Source organism: Pristis pectinata, chromosome 11 (assembly GCF_009764475.1).
Source record: "Pristis pectinata isolate sPriPec2 chromosome 11, sPriPec2.1.pri, whole genome shotgun sequence".
NCBI classification, from domain to species: Eukaryota; Metazoa; Chordata; class Chondrichthyes; order Rhinopristiformes; family Pristidae; genus Pristis; species Pristis pectinata.
Genome location: NC_067415.1, coordinates 18576125 through 18595024, shown reverse-complemented (window position 1 = coordinate 18595024; position 18900 = coordinate 18576125). Strand labels below are relative to the sequence as shown.

At 43.2% G+C, this 18900-nt stretch overlaps 1 protein-coding gene across 2 annotated transcripts in view; it reads left to right on the top strand.

The window, feature by feature from the left end:
- The first annotated feature begins 9814 nt into the window (after positions 1-9814).
- LOC127576238 (rho guanine nucleotide exchange factor 17-like) overlaps positions 9815-18900 on the top strand; it is a 336698-nt gene continuing 327612 nt past the window's right edge. For both annotated transcript variants that reach the window (XM_052026676.1, XM_052026675.1), the window contains exon 1: positions 9815-14692. In XM_052026676.1, coding sequence (XP_051882636.1) covers positions 10856-14692 — 3837 coding nt within the window. In that variant the 5' untranslated portion in view covers positions 9815-10855. The remainder of the gene's footprint in view (positions 14693-18900) is intronic.

Sequence of the window (18900 nt, the reverse complement as noted above, 5' to 3'; positions counted from 1 at the left end):
ATTTTAAATTGTTCTTGGTTTTCTATACCCTAGCATAAACTTAAAAAAAAGGGGGTAGGACATACATCCCTTTTGAGTTTGCTCTTGCCATTCCGTAATGTCTTGACTGATCTTGGTCTCAACTCCATGTTTCTGTTACTGATTTACCCTTAGCTCCCCTTTAGTCCAAAAATTTATCTTGGCCTTGAATGTGTTTGGTGCCTTGGCCTCCATGACTGGGGAAAGAGAGTGCCAAGGGTTAATCTCAGAAGAAATTGCTCCTCATCTCCAATCTTAAATGGGTGACCAATTACCTCAACATCAACAACTGTTAAAGCTGTTGATAATGATGCACAATATGGTGTCAGCAAGTTGCATACAATCAGTTTTTCTTGCAAATTGGTCATTTCAGTCTATCGAGTCCACTAGCTTCTAGACTAATCCAATTTGCCCACTTTTTTTGTCCTGTGACCTATTGTCCCCTCCTTCCTATCAATTCCTCTCTCAATGAACAATTTACAGTGGCCAATTTACACACCAATGGGACATTGTGGAGTCGTGGTAGGAAGAGAAACTCATCACAAGGAGAAGATGCAAACTGAGCATGGCCTTGGAAGCCAGGATCAAATCTGGGTCACTGAAAGTATCCAGTGACTGAAGAATTATAATCATGCCATATGTTCTATTGTGCTACAGAACTCATGTACATGGGAAAACAAATAGGCGGTTGCAACGAAGATGTAACCTGCACCCAGATTTAAGAACATGAGTTTGGCTAATTGGGAGTTGGGAAACATTTGGAAGAGCAACTTGTGCAGGGAGGGAGGGAACAGTGTGAGGCAACCGAATCTGGATCCAAGCCTGCCTGCCTGGCCTTGCTCCTGTCCTAGTGCTCCTCTCCCCTTATAGTAGCTCGATTCAAATAAAAATGCTTTCAACATTATACAGATTGGAATGTTGGTGTTATATGCACAAGACCAGAATTGGGAGGACTGCAGAGTTGAGGATTGCAAGAGGTTAGAAACGAGATTAGAAGCTATAAAGCATTCTTGTATTGGTCAAAATTAAAGGGAAAATGTTATCCACTGTACCACTAAGATATTAGTATGCAATTCAACAGTGGAAGTGTTACTGTGCATACTTCCATGGTCAAATTGCTTACCAGTATCTTAGTAATATGGACTTCATTTATCCATACTGTTGGCCTAAGTAAAAATTATCCTTTAAGTTTTCATACTCCCTTTACTATTTGTCTTTATTATAGCTCAGAATTCATGTTTTACATTTGGGTAGGCCTTTTACCTTAATATTGTTTCTTAGCCTGTCACTGTAAATAGGGACAAATACACACACAGTAAGACTACAAATACACAAGGAGGCCATCTTGTATTCTTCAGTTGGTATTCCAAATTTTTCTAACTTGTCATACTGTCGCATTAAGGTGTTAATCCACACTGGTCGCAGTGTAAAATTATGGTTTGAAAGGGTGGGGTTGATATCCATGGTCTGGGAGACTGGTTGACTGTTGTGTAGTAATGTCCATACTATTTAAATCCCTCAAAGCTATTTCTGCTCTGAGTAAGGGCATCACTTCAGTATTGAACTATTGATAGGAATTTTTTTCAGGTCTCATTGTTGGCCTGCTGATTTGATAGTTTTCAACTGATTTTTCTATTTGCAAAGGAGGAGCAAAAATTATTCAGAAGATACTCCCACAAAAGCCTTGAAAGTTGTACAAGAGTGAAGCTAACTTTCCATTTGGCACGCTCCAACAACTGGCATCTTTGTTAATGAAGTTCGGAAAATGATTGGCTTGTAATGTCTTCAAGAACCAGATGACCTGATTTTTGCAAAGAAAATAGTTTTTCATTTGCAGGGATTTTGCAGAATATTTTGTAAATGTTAAGTGTTTGTCATTTCAACTGTTCCTCAATGTATTGAGATTTAGGAGTCAAGAGTTGTACAGCACAGAGATGGGGCCATTGGCTTGCTCTGTCCACACTGACTTTTTAGACCACTTGTACTAATCCTATTTGACTGTATTAGGACCATGGACCATGCCTTGCCAATTCAGGTATCTGTCTAAATACCTCTTAAACATAGTAATTGTATTTGGTTCCACCACCATTCCAAATATTAACAACTGTCTGTGTAATGAAAAAAGTTAGCCCTTGGGTCTCATTTAAATTTCCTGCCTCTTACTTTAAACCTATGTCCTTTTTTTCATACCACTATCATGGGGAAAAAGATTTTGACTATTTACCCTATCTATGCCTCTTGTAATCTAATATATTTCTGTCAGGTCACCCCTCAGCTGCCTTCATTTCATGTAAAACAAGCTATTCTATCTCTCCATAACTGAGGTCATCCTATCTAAGCAACATTCTGGTGAATCTCCTCTGCACTATTTCTAGCGCAATCACATCCTATGGTGTGGCCTAACCAGTGTTTTGTAAAGTTCCATCAGCCAATGCTCTGCCTAACTTTCCAACTGATCTATAATTCTGCTTTAGCCTTAAACACCTTCCTTGCTGTCATCTGCGAACTTACTCATGCCTCCTACAATCACATCCAAGTCATTAATATAATAAACACGAAGGCTCTAGTACCAATTGCTGTGGTACACCACTAGTCACAGACTAACATCAGAAAAACCTACTTCAACCTCTGTCTCCTCTCACCAAGCCAATTTTGGATTCAATTAGCCAACTCACCTTGGATCTCATATCGTAATCTGGGCCAGCCTATCATGGGGGACCTTGTCAAATGCCTTAATGAAGTCCCTATAGACAACATCGACTGCCCTGCAACCTTCAATCTACTTGGTTTCCAAAAAAATCTGATTAATGGGATAGGATTTCCCTCACATGAAGCCATGCTGACTATCCCTAACCAGTCCCTGTCTTTCCAAATGAACATAAATCCTGTCCCTTAGCATTTTCTCCAGTGATTTCCCTACCACTGACATAAGGCTCACCGGCCTGTGGTTACCTGACTTATTCCTGCTGTGCTTCTTAGATAAAGGAACAACATTAGCTATCCTCCAGTCTTCTGGTGCCTCATCTGCAGCTAACGAAGCCGCAAATATCTCTGTAAGGGACCCAGATATCTCCTCCCATGTTTCCCATAGCATTCTATGCTAGATCTCTTCTGACCCTGAGATTTATTCAGTCTTGTGTATTCTAAGATTTCTAACACCTTCACCTTTTTAGTACCTATGTGGTCCAGATGATCGATGTATCCCTCCCTGAACTCTCTATCATCCATATCCACACAGATGAGAAGTATTCATTTAGGACCCTGCCTACATGGCTCTGCACAAGGGGACCCACTCCTTTCCTAGTTACCCTCTTCTAATATAGAATAACATAGGATTCTCCTTAATCTTACCTGCCAAGTCTATTTGACAACCCCTTTTTGCCCTCCTAATTTCCTTAAGTACTCTCCTACACTCTCTATTCCTCAAAGGACTCGCTTGATTGTAGTTGTCTATATGTGTCAAATGTTCCTTTTTTTAAATCCCGATCAAACCTTCAATAACATTTGTCATTCAAGGTTCCCTAATCTTGCCATCTTTTACTTCCACCTTTACCTGAACACTTGCTAACTATCTTTTAATTTAATGTACTTAGAGAATGTTACTGCTTGTAATAAATAAACACTAGGTGGACTTGAGTTGTAGCATGGAGTACGGGTAAAAGTGAGTGATTTACAAATGTACGTGACCTAGATAGAAAATGAATGTTAACTTTGCTTCCACTGTGTTGATTTTGACTGCTAGGGTAACCTGCCAATTCAGTCCCCAAAGATAAAAGCAGCTTAATCTTGAGTGTTTCTCAAGCGAATATCTGACTTGTAAGTAATGGGAAAGCAATTCTTCCTGTCTCAAAGTTATTAGTTCTGTGTCAGCAGAGGAAGTTTAAATGTCTGCTGACATTTCATCTGGGAAAACAGAGTATGTTTGGATTGAGCTTCAGTTGTGTATCCAGATAAAGAAACTTGTGATTGAACGAGTAGTGTACACAGCCTCTAGAGAATATTGAGCAAAGTTAAATGCATGAAAGTCGGTATATTTTCCAAATGGCTCCTAGAGATAGTCTTAAAAGTGCATCATCAATTGGGTCAATTCCAATTTACCCTCCTCCCAAGAATCATCCTGTGATTCTAAAAGAAGTGATTTTTTTGATATAAGAATGCTTTAGTTTTGTTTCTTAATAATAATCTCGGTGAAACCTCTGATGCCCTGGTTCCTGGTGCAGGAAGTCTGTGATCCACTTTGTAGGAATTGTGCCTTGTCAGAGCTGCTAATCTTTTGAACTCTGGAACCCTCATGGTTTAGCAAAAGAATAGTGATTTCCCTAATCATTGCTTTGAATCCTGTTCATTAAGAAGGTTCTATTAAGACAACACATTATGTTTTAATATAGCCTTTTATAATATATAATACAAATTATTAAGCTTTAATTGTAGCACAGGGAGCTAATAATTGTAATAATGCAATTCACTGGTAGTAGACATTTAGTAATTAGTAACACAAGAATATGCATATATTAAGTCACTCGGAAAAAGCAAACATTTTAACTGCTGTAAAACCTTACCAATCCCTATGCAGAACTAAATATGTGCAATTGTTATTGGCCCTGTTGTTGGTGGGGAGGGGATCATTAGTGGGCAATGGTGTTCATCCATTTGTCACTGTACCATCTCAATTATTTTGTTATATAATGGTTGTCTAAAACTTCATGGAACTAATGGCACTATTGGTGGTGGTCGCCATAGAGACTTTGGAGTAGGAACAACTTTGGATGCTGTGCATAGGTATTTTTGAACAAAATTAAAGTACATTAACTTGAACTCCTGGAATTTGGATTGATTCACGTGCATGTTAATGAAAATCAGGCAGGTAGTTAATCTGCTAGTAAGATGCCTTATTATCTATAAAAAAGATAGAGTATTAATAAACACAATACAATTTTGTTGAACTATTGGGACAGATTTCACTGCAAAATCATAGTGCGGTTATTATCAACTTCTGGTGATTGCATTTGTGTGGATAAGCAGATCTGAAATTGTAGTCCAAAAACCTCCCAAAGATAAGATCTTGCTGTCTGACTGAAAGTACATTGAATGGCATGAAGTTCTTGTACTTTCACACATGAACCAAGCTCATCAAAGAAAGTTGGGGCTTGTTCATTCATTCCAGTGTGAGAACCCTATTAACAGCATGGAGAGTTTGAATTACTGTCAACCAACCACTCTGGCACTGAAAATTCACTTACCATATTTGTAAAAGTGTAGCATTTTATTTGTTCAGATTTTAATTATCTTTTTTGATAATCTTAACTTTCTTTATATGAAGAATTATACAGAAGATGTTTTATTTGAATACATTTAAATCATTTGTTATTTAATACAATTTTACTTAATTAATTTTAGAACCATAGAACAATATAGCACAATACAGGCCCTTCAGCCCACCATGTTGTGTCAACCTTTAAACCACGCCTAAGACTAACTAACCCCTTCCTCTCACATATCCCCCTATTTTAAATTCCTCCATATGCTTATCTAACAATCTCTTGAACTTGTCCAATGTATCAGCCACCACCACCACCCCAGGCAGCGCATTCCATGCCCCAACCACACTCAGGGTGAAAAACCTCCCTCTGCTATCTCCCTTCAACTTCCCACCCGTTACTTTAAAGCCATGCCCTCTTGTATTGAGCATTGGTGCCCTGGGAAAGAGGCGCTGGCTGTCCACTCTATCTATTCCTCTTAATATTTTGTATACCTCTATCATGTCTCCCCTCATCCTCCTTCTCTCCAATGAGTAAAGCCCTAGCTCCCTTAGTCTCTCCTCGTAATCCATACTCTCCAATCCAGGCAGCATCCTGGTAAATCTCCTCTGCACCCTTTCCAATGCTTCCACATCCTTCCTATAATGAGGCGACCAGAATTGGACACAGTCCTCAAAGTGTGGTCTAACCAGAGTTTTGTAGAGCTGCATCATTACCTCTCAGCTCTTAAACTCGATCCCATGATTTATGAAAGCTGACATCCCATAAGCTTTCTTTAACTACCCTATCCACCTGTGAGGCAACTTTCAGTGATCTGTGGATATGAACCCCAGATCCCTCTGTTGCTCCACATTCCCCAGAATCCTGCCATTAACCTTGTACTCCGCCTTGGAGTTAGTCCTTCCAAAGTGTACCACCTCACACTTCTCTGGATTGAACTCTGCCACTTCTCAGCTCAGCTTTGCATCCTATCAATATCCCTTTGTAAACTTCGACAGTCCCCCACACTATCCACAACACCACTGACCTTTGTGTCGTCTGCAAACTTGCTAACCCACCCTTCCACCCCCTCATCCAAGTCATTAATAAGTATCACGAAACGCTTTTACTTAACTCTGTCTCATTATAGTCTTGTGGTTATTCATCACTGCAGCAATGTACCTGCAGTGGTGCTACATAATTAATGCAAAAGCTAGGGGAGCTACAACATTTATTTATCTCCAGGTTAAATGAGAGAGTTGGACAGGGCAACCTCAGACAGGCTGTTGCCTCCAAATGAAGAACCTAGAACTAGGGTTACAATACCAGGATAATGGATGATCCACTTCAGGCAGATAGGGAGAAATTTCTTCAGTCAAGTGCTTGTGAATCATTGGAATTCCCCAAATCAAAGGGCTGTGGATATTGTGATTGAGTGCATTCAAGGCTGAATTCAATAGATTTGGGGCACCAAGGAAAAAGGAAAGACTGTGTATAAAATGCCTTTTGTACCTCTCAAAGAGAGCCTCCCAAATTTACAGCTGATGAAATACTTGTAATAATCACAGTTGTAATGTGGTAAATATTGTGGCCAATTTGAACATAGCAACCTCCCACACATAGTGATGTGATAACGACTTAAGTTTTTTTTGTTTCATTTCAGAAGTGAGAAGTTTCTAGAATATCTGAAAGCAATTTGCATATCTTCAAGATAAAGTGGGCTGCAGGACTCTGCTACAGGACCCACTGATGGGACTGCTGTTAAATGTATTACTTGGTCATATTTAAACAGATGGACTGCAGGAATTAATGAGAAGTTGCAGGCAAATTTGTACTTAATCAGAAGTTGTAAAAATATACTTCAAATATCAGCAATTTATAGAAATAGTTATCGATCACTTTGCAGGGTGTTTGCAGTCAGCACTTTGTAGACAATATAAATAGAGTGATTATTATAGCAAGCTTTCACAACCAGCAATGTGCTAATCAGTTAATATCTTTTCAGTGATGTTTGTTGAGGGTTAACTGATGGCCAGAGCATGGGAGTTAATTCTCTGCTCTTCCTCCAGGAGAGGTGTGGGATCTTTTATGCCCAAGTGCCACCTAGCCCTGGTTGCTGCTGCTGCTCATGATAGAACAGGACAGTTAGAAGTCCAGAGCTGCTTGCAGTCCCCCTTCACAGCCATCTGCAACCACCTCCACTGCAGGTGAGCAACCATCAGCAGAGCACTATGTGAAAGTTGGAGGACAGACAAAGGCAGAAGGAATACAGGAAGCCACAAAATGTAGAAGCCCAATTGTATGGTTTTCTTGAATGGATGAGTAAAAGATACTTGTTGATTTGTGTTTGATTCTGGCTTTGTGTGGAAAGGAATATTGAAATGATCAGAAACAGAAGGGTGGTGGCATTGATACTATACCGCCCGCCATGGGGAATTGGGTTTTGTTTTATTCATTATCAATCACATGCTTGGTGTTACTGAGAGATCGGCATTTCTGGTGAATCCTCAACTGCTTCTAAGCCCTCCAGCTCAGTCCTTGACAATCCCATAATTAATTGCTGGTCCTTTTTAAGTAATGCAGGAGCACTGCTTCCTCCTGCTATTTATTCTCCAGATTGTGTGTCCAGTTGCATGTACCTGAGAGAATCTGACAAGATTACTATCAAACATTGTAGGATCGAATCCCCTGAATTAGGTGGCGCACGGAACCGTAGAGTTTTTGGGTGAGCTGGAATGCTGTGGCTGAGTGTTGGTAAATGGGATTATTACAGATAGGTACTTGATAGCTAGCATGGACACATTGGGCTGAGAGTTCTGGTTCGAATCCGTATGACTCTGACCGTAAGCGATCTACAGATGCTAGAAATCCGAAATATGGTGAATGCTGAAAATCCTGAGCGAGGCTGGCAGTATTTGTGCAGGAAGAAAAGATGCCAACTAGAAAGGCTAGTTACCTGATATCGTTGGGTCCTAGGATGCACCTAGTTAGAAAATGAGAAGCTCTTCCTTGAACTTGCTCTCTTCCAACAAAGCCCAATGTTAAGGACCAAAGACAAAAAGATGAGAAATGGGAGTAGGATGGAGAATTAAAGTGACAGTAAAGTGTGCAGTTGATGTAGTCTACACAGATCAGCAAGGCCTTTTGAGAAGGTCCCAAATGGCTGACTACAGATTACAGCACATGTGATCCAGGCCAAATTGGCAGATTGGATACAAAACTGGATTGGTATTGGAAACAGTGGGTGATAATGGAGGGCAGGCACGGTAGTGTAGCGGTTAGTGTAACTCTTTTGCAGCGCCAGCGACCTGGGTTCAATTCCAGCCGCTGTCTGTAAGGAGCTTGTACGTTCTCCCTGTGTCTGCATGGGTTTCCTCCAGGTGCTCCAATCTCCTCCCACGTTCCAAAAGACGTACGGGTTAGGAAGTTGTGGGCATGCTATGTTGGTGCCAGAAGCATGGTGACACTTGTGGGCTGTCCCCAGAACACTCTATGCAAAAGATGTATTTCACTGATGTAATGTACATGTGACTAATAAAGAAATCTTAAATCTTGTTTTTGAGATTGGAAGCCTGTGACTGGTGGCGCAACACAGGGATTGATGCTGTTTGCTATACAAATTAATGATTTGGATATAAATGTAGGAGGTGAGATCAGGAAGTTTGCAGATGACCCAAAGATCAGTAGTGCTGTCGGTAGTTGTAGGCTACAGGATGGTAATGATCAGTTGGTAAGAAGGTCAGAGCAATGGCGGATGTAGTTTAATCCTGATATGTGTGAAGGAGGACTAATTAGGACAGAAATGGTAAGGCCCTGGAGAATATTGAAGAGCAGAGGCCTCCGTGTAGAGGTCCAAGGATCCCTAAAGGAAGCAACATAGCAAATGGGGTGACCACTTGAAGTGGAGAAGGGTGGCACAATGGTGCAGCTGGTGGAGTGTTTCTCTTCCCAACTGAAATTCTCCAACCCAGGCAACATCCTAATGAATCTCCTCTTCACCCTCTCAAGTGCAACCACATCCTTCCAATTGTGCCGAGAGCACACAATATTTCCAGCTGTGGCCTAACCAATGTTTTCTGAAGTTGTACCATTACCTCCCTGCTCTCCCCAGCACATGGGGCAGTGGGGTGGGTGGAATCCACAGGGCCACAGAGAGAAGGTGCAAACTCCACACAGACAGTGCCGGAGGTCAGGTTTGAACCCAGATCATTGGAGCTGTGAGACAGTGGTCCTCCCAGCTGTACCATGGTACTGTCATTCTCCACTTTGAGTGGTCATGGGCCAGAGATTCCCAGGAGTCGGTGGGGATGTTACATTTTTTTCAAGGGTTTGATCAGAACCTTCAATCTGGACAGATGAAGGGCCTTGATCCGAACGTCAACTGCCCATTTCCCCCCACAGATGCTGCCTGACTTGCTGAGTTCCTCCAGTATTTTGGTTTTACTTGCACACTCCAGATTCCAGCATCTGCAGTCTCTTGCGTCTCCATATGTTTGGTCTTCCCAGTTATCCATCTGGGAGAAAGTTCAGCTCACTCAGGTCTGTAGATAGGGGAAAAAAAACCCGGAAAGATCAGCCTTTACAGCTTGTGCCCCGAGTGAAAAGCGAATATTTAAGATTTAAATCTCAGAAAAGATAAAAATCAGTTTATTTTTGCAATTAGATCTCAGTCCACCTGGGGGCGATAAAGCCCGCCTTTTAATCGGCAAACACCAATTTCACCGATTATTACTGGAGCGTGTCACCTTACAATAATTTATGTTATAAACAAAAAACACGTTTTGAGAAGTCTAGGGTGAAACCTGGTAAAAAGAGAGCGAGGTTAGTCCAGCCTGATTAATCACAGGAACCGTGTAAGGCCGGGTGGGGGTGGGGGCTCCGGTAAATTGTCTCAAGCACAAAGAAAGGTAAACAGGCAGCGAATCAGCTCCGCGTTTCAACGCAGAAATCCCGCTAACGTGGATAAAGATGCACTTAAACATCGCCTAAAAGCAACAGAAGCACGTTTTACGATGCAAGAGCTACCTCAAAATAAATTTAAGGAATCTTCACCACCCCTCCACCAAATTTTTTACCCAGAGGCCGTCCCCGTTGACTTTCTCCGCCCCTTTTAGTACACTTTATTTGCATAGCATTTTTTGGGGGGAAAAAAAGACAAAAGTCACGGAAAAGTGGACAACAGATTATAGGAGAGACCAAAACAAAATCAATGGGTACCGAGGAAAGCGGCTGTAGCTAGGGAAATAACCATGCTCTTGGTTTCGGTGATTGTGTCCGGTGCGACTCGTCGTTTTCGAAAAGTTAAGTCCCAGCGCGAAAAAGTTGGAGAGGAAATTTTCTTTTTTTGGCAAAACTTTCTCTTGCAGTGCATGGATGTGATCAAGAATCGACCAAAGTGTCGGAAAGGTCAACGCTTGTTCCTTGCTCGCTTGGATTGTTCATTTATGCGTTAGTTGAGTGAGTATTTATTAACTTTGGGGGGAGTTTGGGAGACAAGGGTAGAAGAAAAAGGTCAACGATGTATTGGGTGGGTTACAAAAGGCGACCTCTGGAACAGTGGATGTGAAAGAGAGAGAGAGAGAACATAATAAAAAAAAACGATGGCGGAAAAAGATCAAGAGAGAAGAGTGAGCGTTTATAGAAGTATTTCATTTAAGTATCTGAGCGAGTGGAGACCCAGGAGTCCGGCTGATGAGAGTCAGAAGGAGTCGAAACTTTTAACCAATGCTACCCAGCCCCCAATACTCCAAGCTGCTGCAGCCGGCAGCAGTCAGCAAAACCTGGTCAGGTCTACTGGCAAAATCCGCTCGGTTTGCAAGCTGGTTTCTGCCAAGGTCTCCAGCCCGGAGGTGAAGAGAAGCCACCAGATCTCTCCGTCCATCCGCCAGCTCTCGGAGTTGTTCGACCCGGTGGAGAACAGCCCAGCTCTCGGGGTCCCCAGAGCCCGGCTCCACAGCAAGACTGCCGAGGGCGAGCTGGTGGCCCCGGGCAAAACTCATCGAGAGGAGGAAGCGGGGCTCGAACCGGCGCCAGTGGCGGGCTGCGGGGAAGGAGATGGGACGCCCGGCGTGAAGGTACAGGAGGAGCCCCCGCAGGTCCGATCTACCCAGGCAAATTCTGGCCAGGTTACCAACTGGCCCAGTGTGGCCGAGATGCTCAAACTCTTTGGAGAGAGGAGATCCCCACGACCCAGTTCGGACGCCCCTGACCTCAGTAGCTCTTGCCCCTGGGAGGTAGCACTAGACCAAAGCGAAGCGGCCGGTCATGAGGCTCCCTGTCCCGGGGCAGAAGGTGCCCAGGCAAGTTCTCCCGCCTGCTGGAGTGAGACCACCAGCCCGCAACCCCCGCCGCCGCCGCCGCCGCCACCCCCTCGTAGTTCCTTTCCACTGGCTCTGAGGTTGCCTTGGTGTTCCACTGGTGCGCATAAACAAGGGGCAAGACAGCAATCAGATAGCGCGCATTCCTGGCATAACTGCTCCAAACCACAGGCCGTCCCTACCGCTGCTGCTCCTGGCTCAGAGGCGAGCTCCAGCGACGAGAAGGAACACAGCAGAGAGCCGGCGCAGTACACCAGCCCCCACGCCAGCTGCAAGGTCGGAAAGCTCTCCAGATCCCAGGACAGGTCTTCAGGGAGCGACGAGGATCAGCCCGTGGTCCACAGGGACGTCAAGAGAAGGTCACTGAGGAAGAAGAAAGCCAGCGTGCAGGTGGGCAGTAAAGATGAATCCGACAGTGATAGCCCCCTCGGTGTTTCTCTGTCGAGGCGTGAAGGAGGTCAGGTGGAGCATTTCGCCTGTAAAGGCGATGAAGCTTTGCAGCCACAACCAGCAGTAGAACCGGGCTCCGCACCGTGTGGCTTGGCAGCCCTTCCACGTGAGAGGAAGCATTGTATCTCAGCAGCTTGCCAGACAAGCAAAGTTGAACAGAACCATAAAAGGTCTGTTGGACCGCTTGGAGATAGTGGAACGCCCACCACTGTAAATCAGCCTCACAGCACTTCAGGGTCACCCATACCAATGGTCTCCAGAGTTGCAAAAGTCAACATCCAGTCATTCCTTCCGAGCCCAAGCAGCTCCAGAGGCAGCAGCAGGTACTCCAGCACTGAAACTTTAAAGGAGGAAGACCACTATTCTGGATTAAGCAGGAGCTTTCAAGGGAGTTTGAACATGCACCGGTCACCATTCTTTGGTCACAGTGATGAGACAGCAAAGCATTTAAAACCATCAGTGCGCTCCCGACCTAAGCTGCCTTTTGGGATTGTCAAGGTAATGAATGAGAGTTCAACAGGGAGTGTGAGTCCGCAGTATGAATGTAGCACTGATAAATCTAAGCACAGAAAGTCTATGTCAAATCCTGACATAGCATCAGAAACACTGACTTTGTTTAGTTTTCTTAAATCGGACTTTTCAGGGCTCAGGATGAGGAGGAAGGAAAAGGAGGAATATCCCAGGGATGGGGTTAATCCCAGCCGCACTGGAGGCACTCAGTGCCAAAACACAAACCAGCTGCATGAGCTTGCCTCAGTGGGAAGAGGCAGGGGCTCGCTCCATTCTCTGAACCAGCAGCCTGGGAGTGCACGTCCCACTCTCAAAGACCTCACTGCAACTCTACGCCGTGCCAAATCTTTCACGTATTCTGACAAGCCGGCTCCCCGCAGATTGATTGCTCACAGCGTAATGAAGCCCAGTAATTCAGAAGTCATGCTTGCCAACATAGGGTGCTGTGATTCTGCTTCAGAGGGTGAGGGCCAAGACACTGTCACTCAGAGAAGTGAGGAAGTGCTCCCCGTCGACGTGCAGGTTCAGTACATCCAGGAAGCTGGGCAGCTCTTCGAGAAGATCAACATGATGTGGTCCCAGAAGGAATCTCCCCACGAACTTGACCAGAAGGGCGCGGAATGCCCTGAGCATGAGGAGCAAGCCGGGCTGTTTCCAAAAGACGCTGAAGTTCCACTCGCTACGGCGGACAGGGAGCTCGAGAACGCGAGGCGAGGCGGGTCTGAGGAGAACCTGTCCGGTGGGAAGTCGGCCGATGACTTGTCGGGTCCCGAGTCCAGTATGACGGACGAGGGGATTGTCACCGAGCCTGAAAATGGATCCAGCAGCACTTTGTACAAGGACATTTCTAGTCATGTGTTGGAACGAAAGCCAGCCAGTGGCCCGAGCATGGAGGATCACGAGGAGTTGCTGGCCAGCAAAGGATGTGTTCCTGCAATGGCCGCAGTGAGGACTGGCTATGAGAGTGTTGCAATAGGAGGAGATGTGGTGTACAATAAAACTGCTACCCCGGTTACACTGGATCCTCCGTCAACTCCCAGTTCCATTCGACGCAGGAGGAAATTTCCTCCCGGTGGTAGCAATGGATCTGATTCCAGCAATGGGAGCAATGGAGACTCCAGCGGTGACACTTACAGATCCTTCAGTGACCCTATGCCACATAGAAAGTGTCCAGAAGAAAGTGAACATTTCTCAGTGGACAGCAACTTGCTCGGCTCATTGAACTCTGTGAAAGGTAGCATCCTGGAATGCTCGACCACTGCCTTATCGGAGTGCACTGGCAGTGCAGCCAGTGACCTGTCGGTGTGCAGTGACGGACTGAAGGACTACAACACCGTGATCCAGCGTATAGTCAGGGAGCCAGGAACCATGGACAATCTGATTGACGAGAAAGGTAACGGGAAGCTGGTGAAGAAGAAGTCCCTGAGCGACCCAAGTCGGAGAGGAGAGTTGACTACACCAGGCTTCAAGGGTCCAAGCGAGCCGATAACGGAGATGGAACAGGCAATTCCAGCGTCCAGCAGTGAGCCGATCCTTTCTGAGCAGCGAGACGAGGTAGGGGACCTGGAAGAGTTTTCCAAACAGGTCAGGAAGTCCCGTTCGCAGTCTGAGCGCACGCTGCCCTTGCAGGTCATTGAAGAACAGGATAAAGCTAACTTGCAGAACTTCAGTCTGCACCCAAAGTTAGCTGAAGTTCTTTCTCCAAGGTCGATGAGGCGGAGCTCTAAGAAGCGTAACAACAGGGTCACACAACAGGAGGGTAGAAAGTATGAAATACGTGGTGAGATGGACCAATCTCCACCAGCCAAGACAAGGCCATCGTCCAAGCACGTGAGGCACACCAGCGAACCAGCCAATTTTGTTCCTATAGCTTCCAAAGTCATTGCCCCAGAAACACATTTGTCTTGTAGTCAGCCAGTTCACGTTGCTACGCCAGAACCCACGAGACAATCTAGGAAGCAGTTTCCCCTCGCACAGACTCCGTCCTTGGAAGATGTCACCAAACAGTACGTTTCGAAGGGGGAACCACCCATCATATCTCCTGTGGATTTGCCTCTCTTGGCCCCTGGTACGCCAACCAGCTCTGAAAACCGAGTGCCTTCTCTATCAAAACCAAATGAAGAACTGACAGCAAACATCAACAAAGCCAAGCCTCAAGTGGTAAGTGAATTGGGCTTCAGATTATTTTACATAAACCTCTCTTTATGCATCATTTTGGTCTCTGGAAATTTTGTTAAGTGCTCCATAATGTACTTTAAGTTTTGGTTTGTAACCATGAGTTTCTGTTTGAACCTCCTGCCATGTGTAATCATGCAGAAAGAGAGACTAAACCTTAACCTTTAGGAATGTCTTTGAATGCAAATCTCGAGCACTTTTTAGAATTGGGAAGTCTGTTCACATCAGACTGAAGGAAAAACTAACATTTAGTTCACTAAGATCCATTGTAGTTAGAGTCAGATTCCTTTTCCTCAATGTAAGAATTCAGCCAACATTTGAGAGCTGTCTGGGTTCCAAGATTAGTCCTCAACAACAAAGTTTGTTCTGCAGTATTCCTTTCTGTTAAAAGCCAAAGGAGATTTTACTGAGGGAGACAATGAATTCTGTGGCTGCAAGATCCAGCCACATCAAGGATCTAACCTATGCAGATGTACAACTAGCAAAGGCAGCTACCAAGTTCTTCATTCCATTTGTAGTATCTTAGCAGGATGTTATCAAGGCAACAGGTCTTGCTGCAACCTGTTGACTTCCTTCTGAGCCTGCAGTGTTCAGGGATGGATAGTTACAACCAAACAAAGATGAGTGATTTATGGAAAAGCAAAACACTGACACTTGAACTGTAATAGTGAACCAGAAGAGTAACTGGCTCTTCAGGTTGGTATCTTTTGAGTCAACCTGGAGTGAAGAAATTGTAATGTAAAAGAACAGGAATCTTATGTTAGATGTTTGCACTGCATTTCTGATGTGGAGATACAGTACAAGCAATTTTAAAAAAAAACTTTGGTTATGGACAGGGATTGTCCCTGGGGCTGTGCCTCTTTCCCTTCCTGCCCTCCTTCCATTATTAATCATGCTAAGGACACACACTATGAATACAAGTAGCTACCTATTTAATAAGTTCCTTCAAAAGCATTCAGAGTTTAATACCTTCACACACCCCTCATGGTTGCGTATTATTTGGACCTAGCTTTATTTTATTTTATTTTGGTTTATTATTGTCACTTGTACCGAGGTACAGTGTAAAGCTTGTCTTACAAACCGATCATACAGGTCAATTCATTACACAGTGCAGTTACATTGAGTTAGTACAGAGTGCATTGATGTAGTACAGGTAAAAACAATAACAGTGTCACAGCTACAGAGAAAGTGCAGTGCAATAAGGTGCAAGGTCACAACAAGGTAGATGGTGAGGTCATAGTCCATCTCATTGTATAAGGGAACCGTTCAATAGTCTTATCACAGTGGGGTAGAAGCTGTCCTTAAGTCTGGTGGTACGTGCCCTCAGGCTCCTGTATCTTCTACCCGATGGAAGAGGAGAGAAGAGAGAATGTTCCGGGTGGGTGGGGTCTTTGATTATACCTCCCCTCCCTTTTTGGGAGGGGAGGTATTTGCCATGTGAAACAGGATGCCTAGTGGAAAGATTTAGCTTCATTATACTAAACCTTGACCAGAAGAATAGAAATTGAGAGGAAGATAGGCTTGTGATATTGGTAGGAAATGTAAATAGCTGTGCAGTGTGTTACTGAATGAAGATAAGACTGTGCTTTATGCTAGATGTAAGCAGTCTCTCGCCCCTCACACCCACCACAATCACCGCTGCCAAAAACAGCCCTAGAAGAAATGAATAGAAGAACTGGCAACTGCTGCAAATCCAAAACATGAGCAGTAAATGCTGGAAATATAAAGCGAGTCAGTCAGCAAGCGTGGGAAAAAAACCAGGGTGATAGAAAACTCTTTGGCATTTTAAAGGTGCCCCAGTGGAACAACCATTCATGGTGGATGAAGTCCCTCCAACAAGGCATGTACCCGACAGTACAGTGTCATGGTTTGACATTTTAAATTGTACAGGTCATTTTTTAAATCATGCCACTTTAAAGTATCAGTACTTATTCTGCAAAGGAGCTGTTCAAGTGAAAAGGGGATTTGAAGCTACTCGTTGGTTTATTATATGATGAATGAATTAAAGTGTAGTATATCGTACACTGTAACAGCCATACTAGTTAATGCAGATGGACTGATCTGGTTCTAACATAATTGGGCAATGAATGAATCCAGTTCGGAGCACGTACTGCCTCTATGCTTCGAGTTGGTAAATATTAAACGTAGTCCCTATTTGGGAGGTGACATCATGTATCATGTTTGCATGTAGCACTCATGGCTGTATCTGTGTTTAACGGGAAACCTTGAGTTTTTCACTGAGGTAATGACTGTGGAAACAGAAAAGCATTTCATTCTGAAAAGCTTCTTGAGCAGTCATTACACAGATACATAAAAAAGCAGGTAGAGATTATTTGGCTCATAGTGGCAGCTAGACCAATCTATAATGACTGATCTTTTACTTCAGTTCCACTTTCCTATACTAACCCCATATCCCTTGATTCTCATGGTGTGCAAAAGTCCATCAGTCTCTGTCTTGACTATGTTTGGCCTCCACAGCCCTCTGGGGTGACCAGCACCACAGGTTAATCAGCTGACTGCAGTCATGTTAGTGTCTAGTTGGCTCAGAAATAAGCCCAAACTTTCACCTTGTGATTATTATCAATACAGAGAGGGATTTCTTTACCTGTATTACTTGCTACATATTTTGTTTGTAGGAAGCTACTGTTCTTCAAATTAATATTCATGTGTATTGCTAGATGTTTTTATAAAGATTTGGGGAAATATCGGCTACAAATGTAGTCCTTGTAATGACCTTTGACTTGGAGAGTTTAATAATGCATACTGCCAATAATTTATTCATATGCATTATTCGTGAATATTATAATAATCATAATATATTTGTCACACACATGATATAAACATGTCTACATCTGTTTTGATTGGTTGACACATTCTTAGCAATTAAAAATAGATACAATCAATATGTATCTCGCTCATTAGCACAAGCTAAGTCTAAGTTTTGAACATTGTCTTTTGCAGACACCGTCTGTAGTATCTCCAAAACCTTTAAGGAACCTAATTGCTTAAATACTGTATCAACTTCAAATAGAATTGAGATTCTGAGAATCTGCAGATTTAAATTTTAATTGCAGATACCTTAACCATAACCTTTCAAAGATCTTGGCTCAGGTGTTGTCCCGCTTTTGGATTTGTAAAATTGTAAATGTGATTGCATTACTTAAGCAAGGGAGAGCAACTGGTAAATTGCAGACCTGTTTGTCACTCACTTAGAAGTTGCTGGATACCATTATTAATGACAGAGTGACTGGACACTACAAGAAATTTGATCTCTTTGGAGAATGTCAGCATAGATTTGTAAAGAGTAGATCATGATTAACAAACCTAATGGAGTTTTTTTGAGGAAATAGTTAAAGTAGTAGACAAGAGAATACCTGAACATTGTTTTATATGGCAGAGGTATTTGACATGATTCTATGCAAATGTCTGTTAGCTAAAATCAAAGTTCATTAAGTTGAAAGTACATAATTTTCCTAGTTAAGAGGTGGTGGTGGTAGTAGTAGTAGTAGTAGTTGTAATGATTATATACTTGAGTTGTAAGGAAGCAACCAATGGTGTCTTGCAAAAGTCTGTGTTAGGGCCTTAACTAATTACTATATTAATAACACAATGAAGAGATATATATCCAAGTTTGTCAAGGGCACACAGATTGGTGGCAATGTAAATAATATGGGTGGATTTGTGAAATTAAAAGTCAACATTGATAAGTTAAATGAGTAAGTGAAGTTTTGGCAAATAGATTTGAATACTGATAAGTGCCAAGTCCTTTGTTTCTAATCCAAACAGGATGAATCTGTGAATTGAAATGGTGAGAAGCTAAGAAAGTCAAAAATGATTTAGACATCCTTTTTTTTTAGAAGGAAGTCATCAGATACAAAAACGATTTATGAAAATCAAAGAAATGTTACCCTTTCTAACCTGAGGGTTAAAATCTAAAGGGAGGTTTTGCTACAGCCTTTTAAGACCTTGGTTCCACCATAAGTAAGGACACGGTACACAGCTAAGTTCTGTATACCACAGTTCAGAAAGGATATGTCAGTCCAGGAAGGAGTGGAATGTGAAGTCACCAGAATGTTACCAGGGCTCCAAGGTTAGCTAAGTGGAATGATTACAAAACAAAGCTTGCAGAAGGTTAAGGAATAATTGAGGTTTTTAGGATTTTCAAAGGAGATAAGGTAAACAAAAACTTACAG